The sequence below is a fragment of the Haemorhous mexicanus genome, chromosome 1, assembly GCF_027477595.1.
Source record: "Haemorhous mexicanus isolate bHaeMex1 chromosome 1, bHaeMex1.pri, whole genome shotgun sequence".
NCBI lineage: Eukaryota > Metazoa > Chordata > Aves > Passeriformes > Fringillidae > Haemorhous > Haemorhous mexicanus.
In genome coordinates this window covers 157,681,334-157,691,197 of record NC_082341.1, presented here as the reverse complement: position 1 = coordinate 157,691,197, position 9,864 = coordinate 157,681,334, and the positions used below count along the sequence as shown (strand labels likewise).

The following is a 9,864-nucleotide window of genomic DNA, read 5'->3' as shown; positions in this document are numbered from 1 at the left end:
CCCAAACATTTCCCAAAAAATCCCTAAAAATCCCCAAAAATTCCTCAAAAAATCCCCCCAAAATTCTGAAAAATTCCCCCAAAATTCCGTAAAATTCAGCAAAAAAATCCCCAAATATTTCCCAAAAATTCCCGAAAAAATCCCCCAATTTTCCCCTAAATTTCACATAAAATCCCCAAAAATTTCCCCAAATCCCACCAAAAATTCCATAAAATTCACCAAAAAATCTCCAAAAAATCAAAAAAAATCCCCCAAAAATCCTCAAAATTCCCCAAAAATTCCCCAAAAATCCCAAAAAATCCCCAAAAATTCCCTAAAAATTCTCCAAACATTCCCCAAAAAAATCCCTAAAAACTCCCCAAAAAATCCCCAAAAATCCAAAAAAATTCCCAAAAATTCCCCAAAAAATCCCCTCAAAATCCCCCAAAAATTCTCAAAAATCCCTTAAAAATCCCCCCAAAAATCCCTAAATTTCACCAAAAATTTTCCAAAAATTCCCAAAAAATTCCTCAAAAATTTCACAAAAATCCCCCAAAAACCTCCCCCAAAAATCCCATAAACTTCACAAAAAATTCTCAAAAACTCCATAAAATTCACAAAAAAATTCCCAAAACTTCCCAGAAAAATCCCAAAAAAATCCTCAAAAATCCCTAAAAATCCCCCAAAAATTCCCCAAAAAATTCCCAAAAAATCCCTAAAAAATCCTCAAACATTCCCCAATCATTCCCCAAAAAATCCAAATAAATTCCCCAAAAATTCCCTAAAATTCCCTAAAAAAATCCTCAAAAATTCCCAAAAAATTCCCCAAAAAATCCTCAAAAATTCCCAAAAAAATTCCCCAAAAAATTCCCAAAAAATCCTTAAAAAATCCCCAAAAATTCCCTAAAAATTCTCAAAAAATTCCCAAAATTCCCCCAAAATTCCTAAATGATTTGGGGGATTCTCAGATCCACCCGGAGCTGCGGGAGCTGCTGGAGACGATGAGCAGGATGAGCTCGCTGCCCCCTCTGCCATCCCCAACATTCCCAAAAATCCCTAAAATTCCCCCCAAAAATCCCCCCAAAATCCCCAAAATTTTCCCAAAAATTCCCAAAAAAATTCTCAAAAATCCCTAAAAATTCCCCAACAATTTCCTAAAAAAATCCCCCAAAAATCCCTAAAATTCACCAAAAAATTTCCAAAAATTCCCCAAAAATTCCCCCAAAATTTCACAAAATCCCCCAAAAACCTCCTCGAAATCCCCCCCAAAATTCCATAAACTTTACAAAAAATTCCCAAAAATTCCATAACATTCACAAAAAAATTCCCAAAACTTTCCAGAAAAACCCCCAAAAAATCCTCAAAAATCCCTAAAAATCCCCCAAAAATTCCCCCCAAAAATTCCCAAAAAATCCTAATAAATCCCCAAACATTCCCCAAAAAATCCAAATAAATTCCCCAAAAATCCCAAAAAAATCCCCAAAAATTCCCTAAAAATTCTCCAAACATTCCCCAAAAAATCCAAATAAATTCCCCAAAATTCCCAAAAAATCCCCAAAATATTCCCAAAAAAATTCCCAAAAAATCCCTAAAAAAATCCCCAAAAATCCCCCAAAAATTCTCAAAAAATCCCCAAAATTCCCCCAAAATTCCTAAATGATTTGGGGATTCTCAGATCCACCCGGAGCTGCGGGAGCTGCTGGAGACGATGAGCAGGATGAGCTCGCTGCCCCCTCTGCCATCCCCAACATTCCCAAAAATCCCTAAAATTCCCCCCAAAAATCCCCAAAATTTTCCCAAAAAATTCCCCAAAAAATTCTCAAAAATCCCTAAAAATTCCCCAACAATTTCCTCAAAAATTCCCCAAAAAATCCCCCAAAATCCCTAAAATTCACCAAAAGATTTCCAAAATACCCCAAAAATTCCCCAAAAATTTCACAAAATCCCCCAAAAACCTCCCCGAAATCCCCCCAAAAATTCCATAAACTTCACAAAAAATTCCCAAAATTTCCATAAAATTCACAAAAAAATTCCCAAAACTTTCCAGAAAAATCCCCAAAAAATCCACAAAAATCCCTAAAAATCCCCCCAAAGTTCCCCCAAAAATTCCCAAAAAATCCCTAAAAAATCCCCCAAAATTCCCCAAACATTCCCCAAAAAATCCAAATAAATTCCCCAAAAATTCCTAAAATTCCCCAAAAAATCCTCAAAAATTCCCCAAAAATTCCCCAAAAAATCCTCAAAAATTCCCAAAAAAATTCCCCAAAAAATTCCCAAAAAATCCCTAAAAAATCCCCAAAAATTCCCTAAAAATTCCCCAAAAAATCCCCAAAATTCCCCCAAAATTCCTAAATGATTTGGGGAATTCTCAGATCCACCCGGAGCTGCGGGAGCTGCTGGAGACGATGAGCAGGATGAGCTCGCTGCCCCCTCTGCCATCCCCAACATTCCCAAAAATCCCTAAAATTCCCCCAAAAATCCCCAAAATTTTCCCAAAAAATTCCCCAAAAAATTCTTAAAAATCCCTAAAAATTCCCCAACAATTTCCTCAAAAATTCCCCAAAAATCCCCCCAAAAATCCCTAAAATTCACCAAAAAATTCCCAAAAATTCCCCAAAAATTCCCCAAAAATTTCACAAAAATCCCCCAAAAACCTCCCCGAAATCCCCCCAAAAATTCCATAAACTTCACAAAAAAATTCCCAAAAATTCCATAACATTCACAAAAAAATTCCCGAAACTTCCCAGAAAAACCCCCAAAAAATCCTCAAAAATCCCTAAAAATCCCCCCAAAATTCCCCAAAAATTCCCAAAAAATCCCTAAAAAATCCCCCAAACATTCCCCAAAAAATCCAAAAAAATTCCTCAAAAATCCCAAAAAAATCCCCAAAAATTCCCTAAAAATTCTCCAAACATTCCCCAAAAAATCCAAATAAATTCCCCAAAAATTCCCAAAAAATCCCCAAAAATTCCCCAAAAAATTCCCAAAAATCCCTAAAAAAATCCCCAAAAATTCCCTAAAAATTCCTAAAAAAATCCCAAAATTCCCCCAAAATTCCTAAATGATTTGGGGGATTCTCAGATCCACCCGGAGCTGCGGGAGCTGCTGGAGACGATGAGCAGGATGAGCTCGCTGCCCCCCGACTTCGAGGGACGCCAGAAGGTGCAGCAGTGGTGAGAGACGGAACCTTCCGGAACATTCCAGGACATTCCGGGGAAATTTGGGGGTTTTGGGGGATTTTTTGGGGATTTTTTTTGGGATTTATTGGGGATTTATTTGGGATTTTTTGGGGATTTATTGGGGATTTTTTGGGATTTATTGGGGATTTTTGGGGGATTTTTTGGGGATTTTTTTGGGAATTTATTGGGGATTTATTGCGATTTTTTGGGGATTTTTTTTTGGATTTTTGGGGATTTAATTTGGATTTTTTGGGGACTTATTGGGGATTTTTTTGGGATTTTTTGGGGATTTTTGGAGATTTAATTTGGATTTTTTGGGGATTTGTTTTGGATTTATTGGGGATTTTTGGGGGATTTTTTTGGGATTTTTGGGGATTTAATTTGGATTTTTTGGGGATTTAATTTGGATTTTTTGGGGATTTTTTTGGGATTTATTGGGGATTTTTGGGGATTTATTGGGGATTTAATTTGAATTTTTTGGCGATTTCCTGGGGATTTTTTGGGGACTTATTGGGGATTTATTGGGGATTTGTTGGGGATTTGTTAGGGATCTTTTTGGGATTTATTGGGGTTTATTGGGGATTTATTGGGGATTTTTGGGGATTTTTTTGGGATTTTTGGGGATTTAATTTGGATTTTTTGGGGATTTTTTGGGGATTTATTGGGGATTTTGGGGAGATTTATTGGGGATTTTTTGGGGAATTTTTGGGGAATTTTTGAGGATTTTTTGGGGATTTATTGGGGATTTTTTTGGGATTTATTGGAGATTTATTTGGGATTTTTTGGGGATTTTTTTGGGATTTATTGGGGATTTTTTTGGGATTTTTTGGGGATTTATGGGGGATTTTTTTGGGATTTATTGGAGATTTATTTGGGATTTTTTGGGGATTGTTTGGGGATTTAATTTGGATTTTTTGGGGATTTAATTTGGATTTTTTGGGGATTTTTTTGGGTTTTATTGGGGATTTTTGGGGATTTATTGGGGATTTAATTTGAATTTTTTGGCGATTTCCTGGGGATTTGTTGGGGATTTTTTGGGGATTTAATTTGGATTTTTTGGGGATTTATTGGGGATTTGTTGGGGATTTGTTAGGGATTTTTTTTGGATTTATTGGGGATTTATTGAGGATTTTTGGGGATCTAATTTGGATTTATTGGGGATTTTTTGGGGATTTAATTTGGATTTTTTGGGGATTTAATTTGGATTTTTTGGGGTTTTTTGAGGATTTTTGGGGGATTTTTTTGGGGATTTTTGGGGATTTATTGGGGATTTAATTTGGATTTTTTGGGGATTTGTTGGGGATTTATTTGGGATATTTTGGGGATTTTTTGGGAATTTATTGGGGATTTATTGCGATTTTTTGGGGATTTTTTTTTTGGATTTTTGGGGATTTAATTTGGATTTTTTGGGGATTTTTGGGGATTTAATTTGAATTTTTTTGGGGGGATTTTTTTGGGATTTTTTGGGATTTTTGGAGATTTAATGTGGATTTTTTGGGGATTTTTTTGGGGATTTATTGGGGGATTTTTGGGGGATTTATTGGGGATTTTTAGGGGAATTTTTTGGGATTTTTGGGAGATTTATTGGGGATTTTTTTGGGATTTTTTGGGGATTTATTGGGGATTTTTTTGGGATTTATTGGGAATTTTTTGGGGGATTTAATTTTGATTTTCTGGGGATTTGTTGGGGATTTTGGGATTTTTGGGGATTTAATTTGGATTTTTTGGGGATTTTTTGGGGATTTATTGGGGATATTTTGGGGATTTTTGGGGGATTTATTGGGGATTTTTTGGGGATTTTTTTTTGGGATTTATTTGGGATTTTTGGGGATTTATTGGGGATTTTTTGGGGATTTAATTTGGATTTTTTGGGGATTTAGTGGGGATTTTTTTGGGAATTTTTTGGGGGGATTTTTGGGGATTTAATTTGGATTTTTTGGGGATTTTTTTGGGATTTATTGGGGATTTTTTTGGGGATTTAATTTTGATTTTTTGGGGAATTAATTTGGATTAATTGGGGATTTTTTGGGGATTTGTTGGGGATTTATTGGGGATTTTTTTTTTGGGGGGATTTTTTGGGGATTTGTTGGGGTCTTGTTTGGGAGTTTTAGGGATTTAATTTGGATATTTTGGGATTTAATTTGGATTTTTTGGGGATTTTTTTGGGATTTATTGGGGGATTTTTTTGGGATTTATTGGGGATTTTTTTTTGGGGGGGATTTTGTTGGGATTTATTGGGGATTTAATTTTGATTTTTTGGGGATTTTTTTGGGATTTAATTTGGATTTTTTGGGAGATTTTTTGGGGTTTTTTTTTAATTTTGGGAATTTTTTTTTGATTTTTTGGGGATTTTTTGGGGATTTATTGGGGATTTTTGGGGGATTTTTTTGGGATTTTTTGGGATTTATTGGGGATTTTTTGGGATTCTTGGGGATTTTTGGGGATATTTTGGGAATTTTGGGGGGATTTTTTTGGGGATTTTTTTGGGATTTTTGGGGATTTAATTTGGATTTTTTGGGGATTTTTTTGGGATTTATTGGGGATTTTTTGGGGATTTAATTTGATTTTTTGGGGAATTAATTTGGATTAATGGGGATTTGTTGGGGATTTGTTGGGATTTATGGGGTTTTTGTTGGGGGGGATTTTTTGGGGATTTGTTGGGGTCTTGTTTGGGAGTTTTAGGGATTTATTTGGATTTTTTTGGGATTTGTTTGGGATTTTTGGGGATGGGTTTTTTGGGGATTTGTTGGGGATTTGATTGGGGATTTTTTTTGGGGGGGATTTTGTTGGGATTTATTGGGGATTTAATTTGATTTTTGGGGGATTTTTTTGGGATTTAATTTGGTTTTTTGGGAGATTTTTTGGGGTTTTTTTGAATTTTGGGGAATTTTTTTTTGATTTTTTGGGGATTTTTTTGGGGATTTATTGGGATTTTTGGGGGATTTTTTGGGGATTTTTTTGGGATTTTTGGGGATTTTTTGGGGATTCATTGGGGATTTTTGGGGATGATTTTGGGATTTTGGGGGGATTTTTTTGGGGATTTTTTGGGATTTTTGGGGATTTAATTTGGATTTTTTGGGGATTTTTTTGGGATTTATTGGGGATTTTTTTGGATTTATTGGGGATTTTTGGGGATTTTTTTTAATTTTTGGGGATTTTTTTGGGATTTGTTTGGGGGATTTTTGGGGGATTTTTTGGGATTATTGGGGATTTAATTTTGATTTTTTGGGGATTTTTTTGGTATTTTTGGGAATTTTTGGGGATTTTTGGGGATTAATTTGGATTTTTTGGGGATTTTTTATTGGGATTTTTGGGGGATTCTTTTTGGGATTTTTGGGGATTTATTGGGGATTTTTTGGGGATTTTTGGGCGATTTTTTTGGGATTTTTGGGGATTTTTGGGGGATTTATTGAGGATTTTTGGGGATTTTATTTGGATTTTTTGGGGATTTTTTTGGGATTTATTAGGGATTTATTGAGGACTGATTGGAGATTTATTGGGGATTTTTTTTGGTATTTATTGGGGATTTAATGGGGATTAATTGGGATTTATTGGGGATGTATTGGGATTTTTGGGATGTGGATTTTTGGGGATTGTGGTTTTTGTGGGGAATTTTGGGGGATTTTTGGGGATTTTTGGGGATATTTGGGTTAATTTTTTGGTGGGAATTTTTGGGATTTTTTTGGGGTTTTTTAGGGGATTTTTTTTTGGTTTTAAGGGAATTTCGGGCAATTTTTTGGAAGACTCTCGGGAATTTTTTTGGGGAATTTTTTTGGGAATCTTGGGTCGAATAGTGGCCGTTCCATCCCATAATTTCCGCAGGCTGCAGACGCTGAGCGCGATGTCGGCCTCGGACGAGCTGGACGATTCCCAGGTGCGGCAGATGCTCTTCGACCTCGAGTCCGCCTACAACGCCTTCAACCGCTTCCTGCACGCCTGAGAGCCCCCAAAACCAGTCCAGACCAGTCCAGACCAGTCCAGACCAGTCCGGACCAGTTCAGACCAGTCCAAACTGGAGTTTGGGATAATAAATGGGAGGGGAAACATCCCAAAATCCCCAAAATCTGAGATCGATTCTGTTCCTGTCTCGTCGTTTCTTGGAGTCATTCCCAGTTCAGACCAGTTCAAACCAGTCCAAACCAGTTCAGACCCGTTCAGACCAGTCCAAACTGGAGTTTGGGATAAGAAATGGGAGGGGAAAAATCCCAAAAATCTGGGAGAAATTCCTTTATTTTCTCATCGTTTCTTGGAGTCTTTCCCAGTTCAAACCAGTTTAGAACAGTTCAGACCAGTTCAGACCAGTCCAAACTGGAGCTCCCAGAAGTTTGGGGTAAGAAATGGGAGGAGAAAAATCCCAAAAATCTCCAAAATCTAGGAAAAATTCCTTTATTTTCTTGCTTTTATTGGGTCAAACTGGGAGCCATTCCCAGTTCAAACCAGTTCAGACCAGTTCAAACCAGTCCAGACCAGTTCAAACCAGTCCAAACTGGAGTTTGGGGTAATAAATGGGAGGGGAAAAATCCCAAAATCCCCAAAATCTGAGATCGATTCTGTTCCTGTCTCGTCGTTTGTTGGAGCCATTCCCAGTTCAAACCAGTTCAGACCAGTTCAGACCAGTTCAGACCAGTTCAAACCAGTTCAGACCAGTTCAGACCAGTCCCAAACTGGAGTTTGGGATAATAAATGGGAGGGGAAAAATCCCAAAATCCCCAAAATCTGAGATCGGTTCTGTTCCTGTCTCGTCGTTTCTTAGAGCCATTCCCAGTTCAAACCAGTTCAGACCAGTTCAGACCAGTTCAAACCAGTCCAAACCAGTCCAGACCAGTTCAAACCAGTCCAAACTGGAGTTTGGGATAATAAATGGGAGGGGAAAAATCCCAAAAATCCGGGAGAAATTCCTTTATTTTCTCGTCGTTTCTTGGAGTCTTTCCCAGTTCAAACCAGTTTAGAACAGTTCAGACCAGTCCAGACCAGTTCAAACCAGTTCAGACCAGTCCAAACTGGAGCTCCCAGAAGTTTGGGGTAAGAAATGGGAGGAGAAAAATCCCAAAAATCTCCAAAATCTAGGAAAAATTCCTTTATTTTCTTGCTTTTATTGGGTCAAACTGGGAGCCATTCCCAGTCCAGACCAGTTCAGACCAGTCCAGACCAGTCCAGACCAGTCCAAACTGGAGTTTGGGATAATAAATGGGAGGGGAAAAATCCCAAAATCCCAAAAATCTGAGATCGATTCTGTTCCTGTCTCGTCGTTTCTTGGAGCCATTCCCAGTTCAGACCAGTCCAGACCAGTTCAGACCAGTCCAGACCAGTCCAGACCAGTCCAAACTGGAGTTTGGGATAATAAATGGGAGGGGAAAAATCCCAAAATCCCCAAAATCTGAGATGGATTCTGTTCCTGTCTCGTCGTTTCTTGGAGCCATTCCCAGTTCAAACCAGTCCAGACCAGTTCAGACCAGTCCAGACCAGTTCAGACCAGTCCAGACCAGTCCAGACCAGTCCAGACCAGTTCAGACCAGTCCAGACCAGTCCTGACTGGAGTTTGGGATAATAAATGGGAGGGAAAAATCCCAAAATCCCCAAAATCTGAGATCGATTCTGTTCCTGTCTCGTCGTTTCTTGGAGCCATTCCCAGTTCAAACCAGTTCAAACCAGTCCAAACCAGTCCGGACCAGTCCAGACCAGTCCAAACTGGAGTTTGGGGTAATAAATGGGAGGGGAAAAATCCCAAAAATCCGGGAGAAATTCCTTTATTTTCTCATCGTTTCTTGGAGTCTTTCCCAGTTCAAACCAGTTTAGAACAGTTCAGACCAGTTCAGACCAGTTCAAACCAGTTCAGACCAGTCCAAACTGGAGCTCCCAGAAGTTTGGGGTAAGAAATGGGAGGAGAAAAATCCCAAAAATCTCCAAAATCTAGGGAAAATTCCTTTATTTTCTTGCTTTTATTGGGTCAAACTGGGAGTCATTCCCAGTTCAGACCAGTCCAAACCAGTCCAAACCAGTCCAGACCAGTCCAGACCAGTTCAAACCAGTCCAAACTGGAGTTTGGGATAATAAATGGGAGGGGAAAAATCCCAAAAATCCGGGAGAAATTCCTTTATTTTCTCGTCGTTTCTTGGAGTCTTTCCCAGTTCAAACCAGTTTAGAACAGTTCAGACCAGTTCAGACCAGTTCAGACCAGTTCAGACCAGTTCAAACCAGTTCAGACCAGTCCAAACTGGAGCTCCCAGAAGTTTGGGGTAAGAAATGGGAGGAGAAAAATCCCAAAAATCTCCAAAATCTAGGAAAAATTCCTTTATTTTCTTGCTTTTATTGGGTCAAACTGGGAGCCATTCCCAGTTCAGACCAGTCCAGACCAGTCCAGACCAGTCCAGACCAGTCCAAACCAGTCCAGACCAGTCCAAACTGGAGTTTGGGATAATAAATGGGAGGGGAAAAATCCCAAAATCCCCAAAATCTGAGATGGATTCTGTTCCTGTCTCGTCGTTTCTTGGAGCCATTCCCAGTCCAGACCAGTTCAAACCAGTTCAGACCAGTCCAAACCAGTCCAGACCAGTCCAGACCAGTTCAGACCAGTTCAGACCAGTCCAAACTGGAGTTTGGGATAATAAATGGGAGGGGAAATATCCCAAAATCCCCAAAATCTGAGATCGATTCTGTTCCTGTCTCGTCATTTCTTAGAGCCATTCCCAGTCCAAACCAGTTCAGA

General features: G+C 38.5%; 1 protein-coding gene across 1 annotated transcript in view; it reads left to right on the top strand.

The window, feature by feature from the left end:
* The window catches only part of VPS28 (VPS28 subunit of ESCRT-I), a 17,435-nt gene extending 7,632 nt beyond the window's left edge, over window positions 1-9,803 (top strand). The window contains exons 6-7 of the mRNA XM_059848745.1: window positions 3,016-3,152; window positions 6,981-9,803. Coding sequence (XP_059704728.1) covers window positions 3,016-3,152; window positions 6,981-7,098 — 255 coding nt within the window. The 3' untranslated portion in view covers window positions 7,099-9,803. The remainder of the gene's footprint in view (window positions 1-3,015; window positions 3,153-6,980) is intronic.
* The last annotated feature ends 61 nt before the right edge of the window (window positions 9,804-9,864 follow it).